The 22,131-nt window shown below is 39.4% G+C and overlaps 1 protein-coding gene across 2 annotated transcripts; it reads right to left on the bottom strand.

Moving 5' to 3' along the window:
• Positions 1 to 1,384: 1,384 nt before the first annotated feature.
• On the bottom strand, positions 1,385 to 21,033 carry AMACR (alpha-methylacyl-CoA racemase). Of its 2 annotated transcripts, none has more exons than XM_054652421.2 (5): positions 20,555 to 21,033; positions 17,688 to 17,831; positions 15,047 to 15,207; positions 10,263 to 10,449; positions 1,385 to 2,185 (listed from the first exon to the last, which is right to left on the bottom strand). In XM_054652421.2, the coding sequence occupies exons 1-5, from the start codon at positions 20,811 to 20,813 to the stop codon at positions 1,776 to 1,778; spliced, it is 1,161 nt and encodes a 386-aa protein (XP_054508396.2). In that variant the 5' UTR covers positions 20,814 to 21,033; the 3' UTR covers positions 1,385 to 1,775. The 2 variants fall into 2 exon arrangements, with proteins under 2 accessions (XP_054508396.2, XP_077027594.1); XM_077171479.1 differs by lacking the exon at positions 20,555 to 21,033 and adding an exon at positions 20,003 to 20,535.
• Positions 21,034 to 22,131: the final 1,098 nt, after the last annotated feature.

Here is a 22,131-nt window from a genome sequence, read left to right as displayed (position 1 = left end):
ACATCACATGGTCCAGGCGCAGGATTAGCCCGGCACAAAGCTGCTCCTCTTGCTGTAAGATGGCAGTGACACCAGGAACCCAGTCTTCATCTTCCCATTCAGCAAACATGAGCATCAGACCATTCCCTACTGACTAACCTGGGGGGAAAAAATCCATATATCTCTGGAAGAGGATTTCAAGGCACTTCATAAGGATGAGTAAGTGAAGCTATCCATTGCCCTGGAGCCTTAGAGGCAGATGTAACGCTTGGCAGGAATCTGTCAAGCAGCAACTGATGAGTACTTTTTTGTATGTGCCATGTACTGCCCTCAAAAGAACTGATTATTTCTTGGTTTCTGAAAACTGAGAATATCAGAATTACTTATAAGAGGGTTTTTTAAACAGTCTTACTTGCCTTAAAAGAAAACTGTATTGACCTTACTCAAACTGTACCTTTCAGATTAGCTACCTGAGGGAGGCAGCTGATCCAACCTATCCTGAAGAAACACAAGGTTTTAAATTGACATCAGTTATTCTGGTTTCAGAACTTATCCATGATGGACATCACATTTGACAACGCTGATTTTTCTCCAACACAATCAGATATATCTGGGACTAAGAAACTTGTCAAGTCCTATGTCAACTGTGTATAATGTTCAGTAGCTTACACTAGACTATGAGCTGGAAACCCCAGGTGTTTTTGCTGATGATTTACACAACTTGCCAGGACCTACTAGATAATTCTTGCTTCCAGGCTGTGGTTTATGTAGTAGAATGTAAAAGGTTTTCTTATGGTAATAATGTTGACATTTTTGCCACAACACATTAAAATGGGCTAAAACATAGCTCAACTTTGGAAGCCTTTGTAACCAACAAAAAAAACTTCAAAATTATCTAAATACCCAACCCTTCATGTTGTAACTCCTCACACATTGGACATACTGTAGTAATGTCATATAACTAATTATTTTTAAAAGCATATTTTCTTTTGTCTTGAAAGAGATGGTTTCAAATGAAAGTTTAAGTTTGAAGGAAATGAAAACCAAATAACCATTGTTTAAAACCTGCACAGCAAAGTTGCCTACCATTTTTCCATAAGGAGAGGAAAGGATTATTTTAAAATATCTGGCAACTGGCAGATATTTTAAAAACAAAAAAGTTTGATTCTGAATTTAGTTTCTAGCCAAGGTGATATTCCGAATGGAATGTATAATAAGGAGACTGCATTGAGAAAATGTAGTCAGGCTGTTAAACAGATCAACTTTGAGATAATAGCTCTGCAGCAGCACATGAAAGAATAGCATTAGTTAGACCATAGTTTCAGCATAATAAAGCAAATTAATTAAAATGAAAAATAGATGAAAAAATCCTTTCTAATTCATGAATAAACAACACAATCACTCATTTAAGAAGAATATAACTATATTTTATTAAAATAATTGCTTTCAAGTAATTACAACATGTATTACAAATCAATGGTGTAACCAAGAATTAAAATAATCAAACCAAAGGATACAGTATTTAAACAACATTCTGAGAGTTTACAGGTGCTCACCAAGTAAACTGTAGATTTTCACAACACAACTATAGTATCATTCTAGACAACAGATCATCCAGGTACACAAGTACACAAGTCTCACTGTTTTCAAATTAAATTTAAAATGTCAATAATTTTAAATATATAAATGACTTCAAATCAATATTATGCCAACATTTACTTGTCATATAGTTCAATTTTAAAGCATAAAAGCTTACAGTATCAGCCTGAAATTTATCTCATATGCATAGTCAGAGATTATAAACTAGCTTTTAGGTCATTGATTTCTATTGTTTTATCAGAATGAAGTTTAGCAATCTCTTTCTTAGTAAACCCATATTCTAGAAGTATCTCTTCTGTGTGCTCTCCTACAAAAGGATCTCTTTTACATGATGGAACAGCAGGAGTCCTTGATAGAACAGGAGCAGGTCTAGGACTTATCTCTCCCGGATCATTTTTGATAAAAGAACTTCTTTCTTTGTTATGCTGATGTGAGGCAGCATCCTCGAAGGATAAAACAGGAGTCACACAGGCATCAGTGCTATCGAATATGCTGCACCACTCAGCCTGTGTCTTCTGTGCAAATATGGATGCAAATTTTTTCTTCATTTCAGGCCAGTTGGAGAAACTCATCTGAGCAGGGAGTTCATCTAAATTTAGCCCAAGACCTGAAAGGAGAAATGCAAAGTTTAACTATAGTACAGCTTAGATAATTCACTAAGTGCTTCTCACAACTAAGTGTATTCCTCAAGAACACAGTATTTTGCAGGCAATACTAAAGTACTTTGAACTTTATTTGCGTATCTGTGCAGGGCAAGGAGTAGAAGAATAAAATGTTCTATGGTACTTGCAATTAGACTAAACCGCATCAGTTACAGCCTTTTAAGTACATACCTATAATAAACACTCATTTGTATGAACACTTCAGAGAAGCAGCAACTGTCTCAAGGCAATAATGTCCTGAGAAAAACTTGATAATAGGTGTCATATTCTCTACCTGGCACTAGCAAGGTAGATTCAGAAATCTGCTGAATGGATGCTGTACTACTTGGACACACATGACAGATGATTGACTTTGGACCTGGTTAGCCTAAGAGTGACCTGCTTCTTCACTCCACTGTCCAAAGAGGCTCCAGCAGTGTCTCCTCCTCCCTCTGCTCCAGCTCACTTCCCAGGTTCCAGTTCCCTCAACCCTTTCGCTCACTAGCTGCTCAATAACCCTGCTTTCCACCTCAGTTGCAAGGACCACCCAGGTAAGCACTAAGCACATCCCTTCTGAGACACCAGGGCAAAGCATGGGCACACAGGCCTTGTAATGACAATTTCCTGAACCAGGCAAGTCCTAGGTCTATCCCTGAACTAAGCATCCCTTCTCACTGGGGAGCTTACATCTCTTCTGTGCTGCCAGCTTCCAATACCTCCTTCTGTTCTCATGGATTCTGCTCTCTGCAGTCTCTGCTCTTTCATTCTGCTACTTCAAGGAGATGCAAGAATTTTTATCACTTATTGTAGAGATTATCTCAAAAAGGAGGTAAAAAACAAGAAAGAGAAAAGGCAATTGAACTACAGTTTCAAATGGAGACAATTTCAAATGGAAACTACAGTTTCAAATGGAGGTATAAGCAGAATATATGATACCGAATAGAAATCAGAAGTGACATACTGAAGGCTGTTCTAACAGTCACAGTTTGAAATCCAGGAGCACGAACACAGCAGGAAAAATTCAGAAGAAGCAGTGATACAAAAGAAGCTAATCTGAGAAATCCGAAAGACTAGAAACAGCTATTATCATAATGCTTCAAAGTAACAAAAAAAAAAAAATTAACTTCTTAGAAAACAGCAATTCCCTGTAAAAGGCAAAGGAAATGTAGAGCTTAGGTAATAGAGGGCTGGTTGCAAGCAGAATTTATGCAGACCTCCTCTTGCCTTTAGTTGTAGATAGGCAGAAAACACCTGAAATATCTTGTCTTTCTATGGCTTCCTTACCACTGAGTGAGGTAGATATATTGCTGCTTAAACATACAGGGGAGAAGAAAGGGAGATAATTCCTTTTCTTCTGCTCCATAAGTTCTTTCTCTCCATTCATAAACTGTATAATATACACTTGGGGCCCACAGTGCCCCTCCCAGTTTAACACAGTATTTAAGAATTTCACTGTTGATCACAAGATTATTAAACATAGTTTTGAAAATGAATACATGCTTTGAAATTGCACTTCGGTACTTCAAAGGAAAACACACAGAAATTGTCAGTCTCCAGACCAGAAATACAGCCTTGCAGTTGTTCCCTCTCAGAAGAAATTCATCACAGTCAAAGACAAAATAAGTATTCTCACATCTTATTAGAAATGGCTATAGATATCAGGATAAATGATACTACAAATGATCAGTCCTTATGGTTTTATCAAGCCCTTAATGCCCCTATCAAGCACCTTAAATCACTGAACTTACACTCTTGTGTCCATAACCGTTCATGTAATCCTAAAAATGAGATCAGCTGAAGGTAACTCACACTGGTTGAACATCATGATCACATAAAAGCTAGCAGCATTTTCAAAATTAATTTTATTATTGATTTTCAAAGTCTTCTAGTAGAGACTTACAGTGCAGTACAGTTTACTTATGAACTATGAGGTGAGGCAAATTTACCTTCCACAAAAGGAAATACTCACTACCTGAGCTTCTGTCTCAAAGCATGAAATCTTGTCAAGTGGAAACTTTGTTTCACAGTACTCATTTTCTTATTAAGTATGGTTTGGTTTCTAGCAGCCAGTCCAACATGAGCAGAGCTCTACCATTATCCCATTACACAATTATTTTTGATGATTGTGGCAGATGGGAAGTTGGCTGAGCCTCACTGCACATTCTCTGGCAAACTGGAACAATATGCAGAACCTGGAATTTAATATTACATGCTCATTTTTTGCTTACCACTGAAGACTTCAGCTTTAAACAGGATGAACTGAGAGCAGAACCTGGAATTTAATATTACATGCTCATTTTCTGCTTACCACTGAAGACTTCAGCTTTAAACAGGATCAACTGAGAGTATTTAAGCACTACAGCTCCTCATTTTCCAGCTTGTGCTCACCATTTGTGGTGCAGATGAGCAGTATCAGAGCAGGAGTGACTGACTCAACAAGGAAACTATTACATGGCACAAAATTTTCTGGGATTCCACAGGAGCACAGACTTCACTCAGTGTAATCCAAAGCAAACTATCTTTTACACAGAACATCTTATAAAGCAATCATGACTTAGTTCCAAGTCTTTTTGTTTATATTTTTATCTAGGAGCTTTTGTACGGAAAAGCCCAGTCAGGTTGACACCTTGAAATTATTTTTGAAAAAATGAAAAATTGTCTCCCTATAATGATGTAGCTTTAAATCTCCTTCAAATGCTATAGCTTATTGACATATATCCCCACATCGCTTATTGATGGAGCAAACTGAAATCTCTATTTCTACAGAACTTCTTAGACAAACTCTAGTAAAATCAGGCACTGATTTTAAGAGAAAGAAACCAGCAAAATTCATTAGATCAATCAGTGAAGTTGCTTTGGTATGTCAGAAATTGAAACAGTTTTTTATATTATTTCAGTCATACTATTTTAAAAGCAGAGTTTTGTTCAGGATTTTCTTGGGTTAACTTGCTAATTTTCTGTTCAAAAATGTATGGTCATAGCAGAGTCATTTTGAAATTATGTTGTCATAACATGACTGAATAAAATCATCTAGCATGGGAAACCTTAATTTTGGCCTAAACAACAGCTGCAAGGTGAAGGCCATTGTTCTTTTTCTGACTAAATAAAATTTGTTCTCAGTGTGAGAGGGAATTGAATTTCAGAATACCCCATATTTCAGAAGAAAGTAGTGAATTTTCATTAAACTTACTATGTAAAGTTTTTTCTGTGATCAAGGTTTCTAAAACTTAAGAATTTTTTAGGAAGTGACAGTTGATCAGGCCCACAGTACTATCAGGCCTCACTACAAACGCATCCATAGCTGTACTCCAAGCTGACACACTCAATTACCACAACTGCAAAGGTTTTGATGCAGCAGGAGACTGGCCCTCTACAGTATTTGTACAATGTTTAAGGCTTATCATAATAAATAAATTAAAATAAAACAAAACATAATGCTATGTATAACTGAGTCTAAAATATAATGAGGGAACTGTTTGCCCATGTTGAATGTCTCAATAACAATGTGATATTGCACTCAGTATATCAGCAGATTTTTAATACAGTACACAATACTTAACAATCACAAAATGGAGAGTCCTGTGGAAATCCTTCACAATGATGTAAACTATGTTTTTTAATGGCTTCTTAATTTTTTCCTAATTTTTTTAAACAGAAGTAATACAAATAGGAGTACTGAAAAGTAGTATGAAAGGGGTACTATAGAGTAGGAACTGAAGTTCAGTACTTCAGTGACTGTCAGTGCTTTCCACATCAATGTAAATAGACACTAAGCTCACCTGACTTTGCACTATATAACTCAGAATCAAACCTTGACTCTCACCTGCTCCACAGTATTTACTGTGTTCTGCACACCCCTTGTAGCCTGGCTGCAGCAGACTAAGCACCTATTGCTGAAAAACAGAACAAACCTGCAGAAGCAATTCACAGGCCAGTTGAAAGACATGCTGTCTCTTTCTGTTGAGAGATTAAGGCTTAACATTAGTAGCAAATGTTTCTGCTATCAGATTTTTCAACAGATGCCAATAGCATTTTAGCTATTTATTGTCTGATTTTTGTAGTAATAAAATTAATACCAGCAAAAGGACTACAGCTTGTCTGTTAATAGCAAATAATCAATAGTGAGCTCAAAATACTTTTCTACTTCATCTGTTTTACATAGCTTCAGTTTCTCATAAAGCCTTTTGAAATTTATTTGGAATTTATTTAATTAATAAATTTCTGGCAATTTCTGGAAATTGCCCCTGCTGAGCACAATCTACAAAGCCAACAATATTCTCAAACTAATGTGCTCTATTTTCTTAAATTTAGTTTCCCTCTGCAGCCTCCTTAAGAACTCTCCTCACCATGTCATTAACTGCACTTGGGTCCAGCACTGGGTTCCTGCAGGAACTCTGCAGGGAAACACTGAACCAAAACCAAAAAGAAATCAGTTCTGCTTTGGCTAAGCAGCATCCTGTGAGCAGAGACAAATTGTTCAGACATCACACTCCTTTCTCAATTCTGCAGTCTTCAAATCTCCAGCTGACATCTGCAACACCCATATCCTTGTACTCTATGGGAGTGGCAAAACTAATCTATCCCTCTGAATATGGACAGAGAGACATCAAGTTTTTGAATATATTTTCTGAATATATTTTATCTGGAACAACACCAAATTGCTCACCAGCAGAAGTGACCAGAAATATGGAGAAAAACTATGAAATGAAATGATGTAAATTGCAACTGGACCATACCATTAAACCCACTTCAAAGCCGGAGTTAATGCCTAGGACAGATGACTCAGCCTAAGTCAAAGATCCTCAGATTTGTGAAAAAGCAATACAATTCTCACAAGCACTTTTCCCTATAATATTCAAAGGCTTAAATTCTGAATTTAATTTCTGCAATAGGTATCCCAGAAAGGAAATAATCCCTAAGTCACAAGAAGGTTCTGCTGTTCTAATTAGGTGAACTATTGCTTCAGAAAGATTTAAATCCTAAGTACTGAAAGGAATAAATATTTCCTATGTGAAAATCTGAACAGATCACAATATGCAGCTCAAACAAAATAACAAAAAGACCAGCTGCTTAAATTCAATATTGCGAGAAAATCTTGATTTTGGTCATTTACTTTAAGCAGCACACTTTTACAAAATAAATAAAGGAAACTCAATGAGTGTAAATGAGCAAAGACAGTGATACAATTAATGGCAAAAAGCAAAATTTCCTCAAAGACTGCAGCATATATGTTGGATTTTTTAAACATGGCAGAAACAGACCGAAACACATGCAACAATGACTGCATTTTTTGTCTACTTACAAGTGGATACACACTAGTTCTTTCCTGCTGGAATAACTATTTTTGAAACCTCAGCTGTTAAAATCAAGCAACTTCTCAGCACTGTAAACATAAGGAGTACTTTCAAACATGAAAATAAAGTTGTCCAGTGTGGGTGCCCCAACATAAACAGAAGAATTCACAGTTGCTTCAAGTTCTAAATTTCTGAGGAACAACTACAAGAAAACCAGAATTTTAGCACTTTCCTCAGTAAAGAGTCATCTAAAGAAGACAGAGACCATCAGTGACCACATTATATCACCTGGCAACTGGTTTCATCCATCACAGGCTTATCTTTAGATAACCTGGCTGAGAGGGAAAAGCCCAAGTCTTGCCCCATAACAATGATCAATAAAAGATAGCAGGACTGTCCAGAAAAAGTTGACAGAGAAAGAGTCACAAACAGAACCACACCCCATTGCAGAATTTTGGTGCTTTTTGGACAAGTACAGATTCTATCCCAGTCCTGTAGCTTAACTGTGATTCAACATAGTCTCCAAAGAACAAAATACTGCAGGCCAGCCAAACATATGGGTATTTGAGTAAGCAGCCTTATTTTTTTCTCATCTGCTTTGTACTTAATACAAGCATTCTCCCTGAAGATATTTATTGGAATTCCAAATTACCTAACTCCAAGGGCAAGGGATTGCATTTTATTTTGATACAGTTTCATATTTACTTTTGTTCTTCAACTTTCTTTTTCAAGGTCAAGTTGCTTACAAATTGAGTTCACAAACAAGTTATTCTCAGGACAATTAGAGACAAAACAGCATCAACCTCTTCAGCCAAGAAAGTGGCATTTCCAAACTTGACATTTGATCTGTCCAACATAATACTGGACACGTTCCCTGAGTCACTCCAGAAGCCTTCCTCATGTATTTCACGCAGCAGCATATCCCAATTTAGATATTCCACACAACTGCATGGACTTTTTTAAGCTACAAGAGAAGCAGCCATTCACAGCTACAGCTGCGCAAGAACCTGGGGAGCACCACAGGCTGCAAGAGACAAAGCCAAAGAATAAAGAACAAGCTCTCTTTGGGATCCTGCTCACCAAAGGCATACTCCACCTTACAACCCCATAATACAAGAAATACAAGAGCTGCAGATGAGAGCAATTGCTTGCCCTCAACTGCCCAATGCCCACCCTGTCCCTGAGCAGTGACCACCCACCAATCTCCTTTCCAGTTTTATTTCTGAGCATCATGTCCTGTGGTACAGAATGACCCTCTGGTAGCTGGGGTCAGTTGTGCTGGCTGTGATCCCTTCCCTTTTCTTGTGCACCCCCAGCCCTCTCACTGGTGCAGTGGGGTAAGAAGGAGAAAAGTCCTCAGTGCTGTGCAAGAGCTGCTCACCAGTTACTGAAACATCCCTGTGTAATGGCACTGCTTCCAGCACAAACCCAAATCACAGACCCCTGCTAGCTACTGTGAGGTGCTATCCCAGGCAAAACCAGTACAAATTGTAGCATGGATACAATTCAAGGAAAAATCAGGGGGAAAGAGACTGGGCAAGAATAAGGAACTACTCCTCTGGCAGGCTCACTGACTGGCCACATGAGCCATGCAACGAATAATGTGGTTCACAAAACACCGGGTACACCCACTTTAGGAATCCTTTGCTGACATTCTTTGAACTCATTAACCAAAACTAAAACTAAATTAAGAACTTCTTATAGCCTTCATATTCTGTGCAAAGAAAGAATAAATACTAAATTCTTTCAAGATTTTTTTATATTTTCATAAATTCTGTATGGAAAGCACGGCAATCTACAAGAGAAGCACAACAGAAGAAAAAAAATTTAATTAAATAACCAATAAGAAGCTAAGAGTCCATGTGATAAAAGGGCTGAAGTACAAAATGAGTTCAGAAGTGAAGATGCACCTGAACATTTGTTTTAATTTCATACAGTTAAATATTTTGCATAACACATTCTAATTTCCTGAAAAGATAAATCATGATTTATGGTCATATTTAAAGAGCCTTAGTCAAATATAAATATTATATCCACAGCTAGACACTAAAAGCAGTCTGAAATTGTGTGGAGAAAATTAATTATTTAAGCAGAATTTGCTTCCACAATAATTTTTTCTATCAAGAAATACTAAAACTACTTACTGTGAATATTCCTTTCTGAAACAATTTAAATAGGTTTTATTTAGTACAGTACAAATAATAGAAATTTCTTGAAATTCTATTTGCAATTGCAAAGAATTCGGTCTTTTAAAAGTATAATAATCATTTAAAAAAAGTGATTAGCAGAAAAAGTTTTTTAGTGCTTCAGTGACATCATGAACCACCATTACAATAACTCCAAAAGAAAACTTGCAATTTAAGTGTAGTTGCTGGGGGTGAAAAGGAAATAAATTAATGGCTAGAAAGACAACTAACTGTTACACAACTACCCAACTAGCTTCAGGAAGTGTTTGGCTTTTACAAAGAAATCACATTTCCCATTTCTTAGGAAGAAGTTTTTTACTGAAAAAGTGAGAAAGTTCCGGAATGATCTGCCTGGGGAGGTGGTGGAGTCACCACCCCTGGGTGTGTTTAAAAAAAAGATTGGATGTGGCACTCAGTGCCATGGATAGCTGAGGTGCAGGGCGTGGGCTGGACTCAATGATCTGGAAGGCCTGTGAACCATACATCATGAATCAAAACCAACTGTGAAAGAATTCACTCAATCATGCTTTGCTGTTATAAAACAATTGCTCCAATTTACTCACCTTTTATTAACTGGTTATAAAATTTAGGCTCAATGGCACCAACAGCCATGAATTTTCCATCAGAGGTCCTGTAGGTTTCATAAAAAGGTGCACCGCTATCTAGCAGGTTTTCACCTCGAGGCTGGCCCCAAAGTCCTAAATTTTGTGACTTCCACAGGAAAGAACTTAGGTATGCTACTCCTTCTACCTTGAAGATTTAGAGGAAAAAAAAAAAAACAAAAACAAAAGCTCCAATAAATTAGTTGGCATTATCTAAATTCTGTATAAAACAAAGCAACAAAAAGCTATTACCAGTTCTGCCTTTTGCTAAGATTTTTAATGACAGAACCTCTGGTAAGGTTCTGTCATTAACAATTTCTTAAAATTTTCAATTACTGTTTACGCTGCATATGTGAAATCATCTAGAATTAGAGAATAAGAAAGGACATAAATGTAGTCAGACAACACACCTTCAATGCACAAAACTTCCTCATTTAGCAAGTTTAGAGAATGAGTGAATAATTTCAGGTGAGGGAAAAGCTTCTTGCCTCTGTACAACATTAAGCATGTGACAGCTATCAACACCTTCTAAACCTCTTGAAACAAGGTATCTGTACCAATCCCATAAATACCAAATTTTTATCTCCTTTAAATCTACTGATTATAGGAAGACTGCTATTTTTAGCAAAAAATTTGAAGGAAATAAAATAAAATCTCCAACATTAAGTTAAAACAAAAACTATTCTCCCACTGTCATCACTGGCAGCTACACACACAGAGCAACAGAATCTCTACATAGACAAGACTTTGATGAATACAGTGCTAGAAAACATGATTAGTCCCATTCCAAATTGCTCTTCAAATTTTTGTCTTTGTACAGTACACCTAGATGAAAATTCAGTTTGTTCAGCTTTTCAATAATTACCAAGAGTGTACAAGTCTTTAAAAATAAATCACATCCTACAGTTTTGCTCATCAGCACAATTAATTTTCTTTCAAATGTACTGAAATTACTGTAAGCAAAGATATGCCAGCTAATAGTGTATGGCCAGAAACATACCAGTAGAACAGATTAAAACCTGAGCTGTACTATTCTGAGTATCACTTGATTCATGCATTTTCAGCTGCATGAAACTAACCTAATACTGTCTATAGATAAAAGCATAGATACTGTATCAAAAAAGAAAAAAGGCTACTAAATTTTCATGCAGAAAGATCTATTAGTTTATACCTTTCTATGCAAAAATTTAAAACATGCAAATTGCTGAAGCATGCAGTCAAGAGGGCTTCTTCATTTAATGTGTGTTACTTGGGCTCTGCTTCAAGGACAGGAATACTTCTATCCTCACTGCCACATGTTAAAGTCAATTAAAGTACTTTCAGATGAGAAAATACTGCATACCTTTATCTACATATCTGCAAAATTATTGCAAGGATGTTAAAATAAAGTTTGTTTTACTAATGACCTGATCTTGCACTGCTCATATTAACAAAAAATAATATTACACAAAAAGCACTGAAAGTAAGGATAATAAAAGATGGGGAAAACATTAGAATAAGCCCTAACTGCAAATTAGATTTTGGTGCTGACAAAACTCTTAGTCAGCAGCTGTACAATACCTATGTGCTACTTACCCAGGAAACACTTAAAATAAAACAGCACATCTGGTTTTGACTGGTATAGGGAGTTCAGAAATATCCCTGTCTGGGCAACCGGACAGCTAGGTTCTGCCTGAGGCCCACCACAATTCAGAGACAAGTAAAAAAAGTGTCTTAACATCTGCACCAGACCTCCAAAGGCATATAAAAAAAACATCACACACTCACTAATGTGGTCACTTTCTTTTACAACATGAAAAGGGTAACATGGAGTAACTCCACTTAAGTCTAATTGCAGAATTATTATAACAAGAGTTATGTGTTTCATGTCTCCCTCACGTTAGAGAACATCTGCAGTCTCTGAAGCAGGCACAAGAATCCAGAGGCATCACCCTAATGGGTGACCTGTCTGCTCCGCAAGCCTTTCTGTTCTTTCCACAGACTGAAAACAGCTCAAACAAAAGTGGGAATGAATCCATATCAAGCTAAACTATCCTCGTGACTGATGAAGGCTTCTAGGATGTGGGAGTTTTGGTTTTGAGTACCTCCAGGCTGAGAAAAACCTGGAACCTCAGTCTTCTGTTGCATTGCTAAATGCTTCTGCCATGAGACTATTATGCAAGCTATCCCTACCAGCATGGTTTCCTGCGGCTGTCTTTTCACAAAGAGTGAGTTATGCTCAGTCAGATGCCCACCATCAGCAGAAGGTTCTGTGGCTGAAACTCTAGCGAACCCCAGCTGTGGGCCTGACTCACATGCCTCTGCTCCAGTGTGGTGCAAGAATGCAGAGGTACAATTCTACCTACTGTGTCACATCGCCGTGTTCACTCCACGTGGCAACTATCTGGCTTCCTGTAAGACAGCCATGATCCCTACAGGGTCAATGAGAAGGGACAGCAACCAGCAGGAATCAACTCAGGCCAGGCACAATTATTCTGAGACAGACAGATGAAATGCTGAACCCAGTGTCTACTTTTTGCACAGTTTCTACTATAGAAAATTCTACCATGTGTCTGAGTCTTTAACATATTCAGACTACCTAAATTGTACAACAGCTTAAGTAAAGGGTCTCTTAAACAAAAAACAGTCTTAAAACAAAACAGCTGAAATAGTGCAGTGTAGTGATTTTTAAAACAATTCCTTCCACAAAAAAAAAAAAACTTGGGTGTAAAAACAGGCTCATCCACCAATCAATTTACTGCAGTCTGTACTGCTGATGATGCAGGGATAATTTTTATCAACGATGTCACTGAAAGTCTATTCAAGAAATGGGGAATATGACCAAATATCAGATAAAATACATCCTGTGGTACTGGACAATATCCTGTCCATTTCACAGGTCACCAGGCATCAGCAGGGAACTGTAAATTCCACAATTCTAATGAGACAAGAAAAAACTGGAAGAGACTATCTTAAGGGCTTAAGGGCTTAAAAAAGTCCCACAACACATTCCACTCCAAATGAGCAACAAATTTCATTAGAACATTAGCAGACTTAACTGATTTCTCTTCTAACAAATTCCTTTAATTCTCTGAATTATGATAAGGAAAATTTGATAATACTACAAACTACAAAAAACATATTTTTCAGTATTTGAAGGCTTGTCACAATTCTCCACAGTTTTTCTTTTACAAATACACAATCTCCTTCAATTCTTCTTTTAGGTCATGTTTCTAGAGTCATAATTTTTGTTGTGCTACTTGGGCTTCCTCAAATTAGCAGCTTTGAAAGATGATGGTCAGCATCTGAAACAATATTTTGCTGAGACTTCATAAACATTGAATAGGTTAGAATAATTTCTTCAGAAACTTTGCTGGCTCTATTTCCTGTTTATACATCCTAATACAGTATGTATGTGTTTTGTAACAGCATGATATTGTTGACTCATGTTCAGCTTGTGACTACTACGAACCCCCAGGACTGTACTTTAGCCAACTGTTCTCTGACTGTTTCTGCATTTATGCAGCAAATTGTTTCTGCCTACAAAGGACTACAGAGCAGCAATGTCTGTGAATGGCAGCCAGTTCTTTCAGGTCATTGCTCCAATCTGAAAAGGTCATTTTCAATTCTAACCCAAGTCCAGCACACTTGCAGTCCTTCACATATGTGTATCATCTGTAAATTTACCAAACACAGTCACTCATCCATCATTCAGCTTACTGAAGAAAACAAAGAAAAAATGCACTAACAAACATCTATAGAATTCCATTTTTTAAGTTTTTCATTTTGGCAATCAGCTACTAAAAACTTCTGTTGCAGTAAAAACATTAGTCCTGTTTTGCACTGTTCCCATTAAATTTTCATCTAGACCACAATGCCATGGACTGCTTCTGAGAACATCATGTGAATTTGTAAAAAACTTACTGAAATCAAGAAATCCAACATCTCTTGCTGCTCTACTCTCTTCAAGACCCCTTCAACAAAGGGATTTGTTTCAATTAATGTAATTTTCTTTTCAATTTATATTTAAGGCCAAACCTTAGTCTTCACTAAGATAGTATGCCTCAAAGGGAGGTCAAATTTTAACTGCAACATTCTTTAAAAAGAAAAATGGAAGAACAAGAGAGGAACAACAACTGTAGATAACATAAGTTTCAAAAATTTATTTAAATAGTTATTTTTCCTCTCTATTTAAGTGGGTGGCCTTCCAGTGGAAAAATATTCATTATTAAGCTAATTTAGCCTTTCATTTATTTTACAGCACATTCACAAACTGTCTGAAGTTGACTTCTTCGCAATGATCCACAAGCAGTGTAACTATCCCAGGAAACAGTGTTTCTAACTAAGATATGACCTGTCACAAATTCATAAGAAGATGTATCTTGAATAAAGCTAATGCAATTTTACTCCAAGAGTACTGTAATTTTTGCTGTTACACAGTAAGCCAGTTGTTTATTATACACTCTTATCTCCATACACCATACTTATTCTTCAAATATATAGTGCTAATAATTTGTGATGTAGGCAGACAGGCAAAAGCAGGGAGAGGGGAGAGGCTGCAGTATGTGTTCCATGACATAAGGATGTTATGGCAGCAGTGATACATGAAAATTGCTTGCATGTGAAGGAATAGCCATTTTATGAGATCACTCACTTTCCCAACTTCTCAATTCTAAACCTCAAAACGTCCTCCCTTTCCCAGACTTAGAGTAGGAGAACACCCAAGCAAGCCTAAGAAACCCCAAGTTCCTTGAGAACAAGCTTACCATACTTGCATCAATGACCTGCCCTTTGCCAGATTTGGCACGTTCAAAGAGGGCTATAACAATGCCCAGTGCACACGTGACACCTCCACCAGCAAAATCAGCCAGAAGGTTTACAGGTGGAAAAGGATTTTCATTCTTTCTACCCAGCTTTGACAGCACACCTGACATAAGAGAAAACAAAGCAAGGATAAGCATAAAATTATTATAAACATTCATTTCTACAAAAAAAAAAGTTTCATTCTTTTCAAACCATGCAAATAAGTAAGGCATAAAGCAATCTTCTAATGTTTCCTATTTCTGCTTGGCTGACTCTTTAATTCACAGGAGAGTGAAAATATATGAAATCACAATAGTGAAGAAGTAATTAATTAAAGAGATTAACAAAACTCTCACAGCTAAACGTTGATATTTGACTAAAGAGGGACAACATTTTAGTTTAAATAAAATTTTATAAAAATCCAACCCTGAGTGCAGTAATTCTATATCAGTACTTTGTACATGCATTGGATCTTGCCCATAAAGAGGCACTATGAATATGTCTCAAAGCCACTTTGATAAAGTGTTCTTCTTTGAATATTTTAAAGTAAAAATGCAGATGTATAGTCTTATGTGCTCATAAAAAATGAACTAATAATCATAACAAAGGATGTCACACTGACAACTGTGCTTCAGTCCTATCCTCCCTCTCCAACTACGTTTGGGAAAAAAAAGGTTGCATATAGGAACAGGTGACTAACAGAGGAAGGTTATCTCTGATTGCATGCAATGTAAACACAGGGAACCTATGTTTATGCCAGCAATTATGCAGAAACTAACGTAATTAGAGCAAAGGCTAAGCCAGTTTACTTCAGTCAGAGCTTTGAATTTGTTAGCATTTCTCTGCCATCCTGAACAACCTCTTTACTGTAACCTTACTCTTCATAGTTGCCTCATAGCAATTCCCTTTGGGCAAGCAAGAAACTGCAGTGTGATCACCCCTCTCCTGTGTCTGTGGCCTGAGACTTGCAGAATACATGGTCAGAATTTCCTGAGAATTGCATGGTTCTGATGGACTGTTTAATTAACCAATAGTCTAATGCACTTCCTATGGGCAACAGAGTGCACAGTATAATAGTTTCCAAATCCTGTAGTGCAGGAGTAAAACCCCTGCTGCTGCCTAAAACCTTCCTTTTAATATACTGACTTCTTTAGAGTTCCTAACACAAAATATTTTTTACTTAAAGGAAGACAAAGCTCACTAGAAAAAATACTCAAAATATGAGATCTCATTTTTGAGGAATGACCCCTCTCAAACACCTTGCTCTATTTCCTTTTAATAGGCAGAAAAACTTGATCTGTGTAATTTCAAGCAAAATTATTTTAGGAAGTTATCACTAACCAAAAGACTACTGATTAAATCAGCTCAGAGATAAAAATCACTCTATTTGTAAACCAGAACATAGTACAAACTAAGGTAGGGATGGACCATGCTGTTTCTGTACCAACTCTTTCCCTCCACTAATAGATAAAAATACCCTAATTCTTTGAAATCATCTTAACATGAAGTCAAAGTGTTTCAAATGAGACATCTTTTCTTTAATCTTTTCTACTCTCTAACAATTTTCCATGCAGGGAGACTGAATCCATCTCTAAAGAAATTTAACCCCACATCATTAGGACTCCTCATAGTAGCAGATACCAGATCACCATGTTGGCATTGCCTCTGCTCCGTCCCTTTCTTGGGGCTACAAGAACTACTTTATCCAGTGGGAAGCCCAGAACTTTTGGGCCACTTTCCTCCTTCACAGGCATCAGTGACAGAAAGCAGTGTGAAGAGCAGGAGCTAGGGCCATGCATGGATGGGCAGCACCTGAGGTGTGTATTTTGTTTCTGTTTGCTACTGCGTACTTGTAAAGCCATACCAGTTAAAACCAGTGTAATGTCCATAACACTTTAATGAAATGTAGCATTTCCACTTTATTTGAAGACTACTTCCTTTCAGTTGGGATCAGCGGAGACATATTTACAAGCAAAAAAGCACAAGATCTCAATTGTCTTGTGCTGCCTAGTTTTTCTTTGCTTAAAAAAAATCTGCTCATAAGCATGTAAAATAATCTGCAGCCCTTTCAGGATTATAAGTATACAGAATTTCTAGGAGAGGGGCACTGAAGAAAATATTCAGTCCTCTCTTCAGATAAATATTTGGATACTTTATTCAGATAGAATATCACGAAGGAAGGAAAATAATGTACAGCCTGGGAAGACATGCTGATCCAGCCTGTAACAGTTTGCTGCTGCTGGAAAAAACAAACAGCCTGTCCAGTACATGTTTCCTCCTCTGGTGTGCTGACTGTTGGTTGGACCCCTCATTGAACTGCTTCACCTTAACAACCTGGCAGAAAACATCCTCATTTCTTCTGACCAGTTTCTGACTTGTGAGGAAGTTTACAGAGGGGCTAGGCAAGTGCCAGAGCTGACTGAAAGCATCAAGGAAAAGCACAGAGAGAGGAAAGCCCCATTTCACTGACAGCAACACTTCAGATCAGCTGTTTTATCAGACTGCATGTCAGATAAATTTTGAGCTATCGGCTTTCAACAAGTTCTTGAGCCTTGATCAAAGGGAGGAAAGATGCTTTATTTAACAGGAAATTGTACAGCCTACCTGATAAAGCCAAGTAATTGATGTCATGACCCGCAGACTTGGCATATTTTCCTGTCTGGCCAAAACCAGTAAGTCTAGCATAGATGAGTCTGGGATTCTCCTGTAGAAGGACCTCTGGGCCAAGCCCAAGTCTTTCCATGACACCTTCAAAAGAATAAGCAAGGAATTCAAATTCACATTTAATAATACACAAAACATAATGGCTCAAAGTTAGATTATACAACAGCAGAACTCAACTACATTTTTTGAAGTAGCACTTTCTACTTCAGTGTCCATGTTACAACATGAACATTATCAATTACCAACATACTGCATAAATTTTTAATTTAAACCAAGTGGAAATTAGGCTTTAGGGATTTTTTTTTCAGCTTTTATTCCTGTTTTACTTCTCCAAAAGACTGACAGAAAACCATGCACCACTGGACGAGAAAGCTACCCAAGGCTTGTAAAACAAGGAAAAAAGAGAAAGAGAAAACATTTTCTGTATTCAAATCACTTGAATATTCATCTGTATTTTACTGGAATATACCTTCCTCACCATTTCTCAGTACCTCTTGTTCCTGTGTGTTTTAACTCACTGATCTGACTGGACCGTGCCACTATTCCACAGATGATCTGTAGGAACCACACACCAGTAAATGTGTTCTTTTTCAATGCAGAGAATAAGGATCTTTTAGAATCAGTGGTATATAAGCTGAATCAGCATGGATTTACAGAAATCAAAGCTAAAATTTTAATCTTGCAGTGGTTTTAAGAGAAGAAATTTGAATTGCAAATGAATTGTACTTTCTTACTGGTTCAGTGCAGTTTGGTCAGACTTTTACCAATGGTCTATAATGGCACTGCAAGGCCACATATTTTAGAATTGAAGGGATAACATAATTTCAATTCCTGCTCCACCCCAAAATCCATTATTCCAGCTTGTTTCACAAAATTAATCCATATTTTTACTACATCACCAATTCCATTCAGATCCATTTCTATTGCACTAACTACTGGGCAGTGGCAAGTGATTACTCCCAAGAAGAAAGCAGTGAAATTTGGCAAAATGCATGATTTTCAAGTGCACAAGTGGAAACAGGGTGACAAATAACCCCTCTGTTGTCACAAAGTCATTGCTGTAAAGTCACACATGCCTTGCAAGAAACTGTTCTGCAGCTTGGGCCCTCAGCTTCTCACTGTTTTCCAGCAGTCTCATGATGGGTCACAGATTTATGTAGTTCACTTACAGAACCTTACAACCTAGTATCTATTTACAAAATTGCCTGTACTTCCAGCCGTGAAAAAAACCCAGCAAGTGCCCATAAAACCAAAAAAACCAAAATTTCATAACAAAAAAATCCAGGAGACTAGCTACAAGGAAAAAGTGGAATTTAACTTCTTCCTTTTTCTTTTTGCTCAGCTTCTGAGGAGTAAAACAAACAAGGTAAGGTAAGAATAAACCCATTTTCTGAAGAAAAATAATTACTTGTGATACACAATCTGTCTATAATGTATGATGTCTAAACAACAGTCTCCTATTTCTAAACTGTCAGTAAAATCTCCCAAAACATTTCAGCTAGCTCCTCAATGAAGCATTACTACAGAATGGTTTGGGTTGGAAGGGACCTGTGAAAGTCACTTACTCCAAGTCCCTGTTGGGAGCAAAGACACCTTCAACTAGATTCGTGTACACAGAGCCCTGTCCAACCTGACCTTAACGGCATTTTTTCTAACAGAACAGCACCCTCAAGGAGCACCCAGGGATACTGACATAGCCATCAGGTGAGTGCCTGTGTATGGCTTATAAATGGAGGGAACATGGTAAACCTGAAACGTCTATTGATCTTAAAATGGCATTAATTTTGCTACTGAAAATCAGATGTTATGCATCCCTATATGTGGTAAATTAGTAAATATGCATACTATAATTAAAAAATGAACTGAAAGTTCTCTTTAAAAAATTAGTTTTGAAAAATTGAAAAATTCTGTAATTGAGTATTTGAAGAATTTGTCTTACTTTTAACCTAGTGTTAAAAATGGAAAGTACTTGCTAAACACAAGGAAGCTTTTCATAAAGTAGATTTAAGATTGGCAGGAAGTGATCAGTTTGTAGAACGCAACTTCCTAAAATTAAACATGACATTTAAAGATGAAGACTGTAGCTCATAACCTAGATTTGATCCTGAATCAGAGTAACCCTGTGTAACAGAATCATACTACTCTATTTAACACATACAACCCATATTTCTCTCCCTGGGATTTGTGCTTTGTAAATGTGTAACCATAATGTCAGATCTCCTGTCTTCAGAGGAATTGTAAAATCAAACACTGACCAGGACAGCAACCATGAGTGAGTTCCACTTTAGCAACAGGCCTGGATATCACACAGGATGGTGCCCCCAGCTCGGTGTGACCCCTCGGCTCGGACACCCTCCTGTTCATTCAGGGCTCCAAGCCCGGTGTGACCTCTCGGCTCGGACACCCTCCTGTTCATTCAGGGCTCCAAGCCCGGTGTGACCTCTCGGCTCGGACACCCTCCGGCTCCTCCAGAGCCCGGCCGGGGCACGGCCCTGTCTGAGCGCTCTCGGCGGTCCTTCCTTGCGGTTTCACATGGTGGCTGCACTTTGCAAATCCTCCACGCAGCATGCGCCCCTAGCGCCTCAAGAGCTGCTCCCTGCCCGCTTCCCACTCAGAATCGCAGAGGCCACAGACAAACGGGAGCCCCTCAGCGACTGACGGGACCCCTCAGCGACTGGCGGGAGCCCCTCAGCATGGCACCCGCGGCCTCGCAGCTCCAACCTCCCGCTCGCCCCCCACGGCCCGGCCCGGGCTGCCGCGGCCGCGCCACCGCCCCGGCGCGGTTCCCGGCGGCCGCGGCCCCTCACCGTGGCGGAAGGGCTCGATGAGCACGTCCGCCCCGCCGCACAGCCGCCTCAGCACCGCGGCGCCCTGCGGCTGCTTCAGGTCTAGCGCCAAGGAGCGCTTCCCGCGGGCCTGCACGTCTCCGTGCGCTGAGGCCGCGGCGGACTGGGACAGGCGGTCGACTCGCACCACCTGCGCCCCGAAGTCGGCGAGGATCATCCCGCAGAGCGGCGCGGGCGCCAGCCCGGCGAGCTCCAGCACCCGCACCCCGCTCAGCGCCATCGCCACGGCCTCCTCTGCCGCTGTCGAGCGCCCATACACCGATCGCGGAGGCGGCCCGGGGCCCGCCCCGCCCGCTCCCGCGCGGCCCCGGGGCCGGGGCGGGCTCCTGCCGCCCCTCGCCCGGAGGCACCAGCCCCGCTTCTCCTGACCGCCCGCGGGCGGCTCCACTGCCCTCCGCGCCGGCTCGCGGTGAGGAGGAGTGGGCGTTCTCTTGCAGCCGGGATCGCCACGCAGCTGCTCTTGGGGGAATGTCCCTGTCCGACCATGCAGGAGCCAGCCCCCTGGCCATCAGACCCGCACCACCAGAGCTGGGACCGAGGCCCCTTGGCAGCCGCACAGCCCCCCACACTCACACTGGCTCTCCCATAGCAGAGGCCCAGACGAGCAAATCCTTCAAATAATTTAGTCGTGATGCAATAACCAAACAACAAAGAGTGATCCGCTGCCTCCATGTAGGGACCCCGAACAAAAGAAACCATGGGCTTTTACATCCCTACAGCCTACGGGCAGGAAAGTGACAGAATCACAGAACCGTTCAGGATGGAAGAGACCTCCAACATCGTCAAGTCCAGCCTTTGAAGTCTGACTGGGCCACAGGTCCCTGTGCCTGTTATTAGGAAAAGGGTCAGCAGTCCTTGGCCTGGGGCTCCAGCCATGCCCGGGGCACCTGCATGGGCCAAACCCCCACACCCAAGACCCCCAGGTCACAGGGTGGGATATTAGCAGGACACGTGATTAAAACTTAGGGCTTCTTTTCACCAGATGTTTCCTTAAAGAGGGCTGCCTGGCCCTGTTCTTGCGGCATCACCTGCTTGCAGGAACTGACATAAATCCAGAAAGGGTAATGAAATCTGTGGCATTGTATTGACACAGCTTTTCAAACTTAGGCTCTGCTCCCAGTACTTCAGGTTACTGGGAAGCAGACAGAGCAACCCATGCTGACATTATAAATTTCTTTAAATTGGTTAGACTGTGAAAACCTGTAAAGGCTGCTAATTTAAATGCAGAAATTTTTCTCATTCTACAATAACAGGTCTGTTATATACCCTTCATTTTCTGTGCAGACACCAGGTCCTGTAATGCAGGGACTGATTATTTCTTGTGTGGGGGGCACTACTATGGTGCCCCCCACACATGAAATGGCCAGGAGAAAAGTATTTGCATTTTCATTCAAATGAAGCTGGCTAGTTTTGTTATCCATCTCCCTTAGAGACACTATTCCATGTAAGGGTTTGTTTTCACAGACATTAGGATGTTACTGTGACACTGTGTTTCTCTGACTAATTTTCAGTTTCATTTGTCCCCTCACACCTTCAGG

The sequence above is a fragment of the Agelaius phoeniceus genome, chromosome Z (genome assembly GCF_051311805.1).
Source record: "Agelaius phoeniceus isolate bAgePho1 chromosome Z, bAgePho1.hap1, whole genome shotgun sequence".
NCBI classification, from domain to species: domain Eukaryota; kingdom Metazoa; phylum Chordata; class Aves; order Passeriformes; family Icteridae; genus Agelaius; species Agelaius phoeniceus.
Note: the sequence above shows the minus strand (reverse complement) of the source record. Positions and strands in the feature narration are given on the sequence as shown.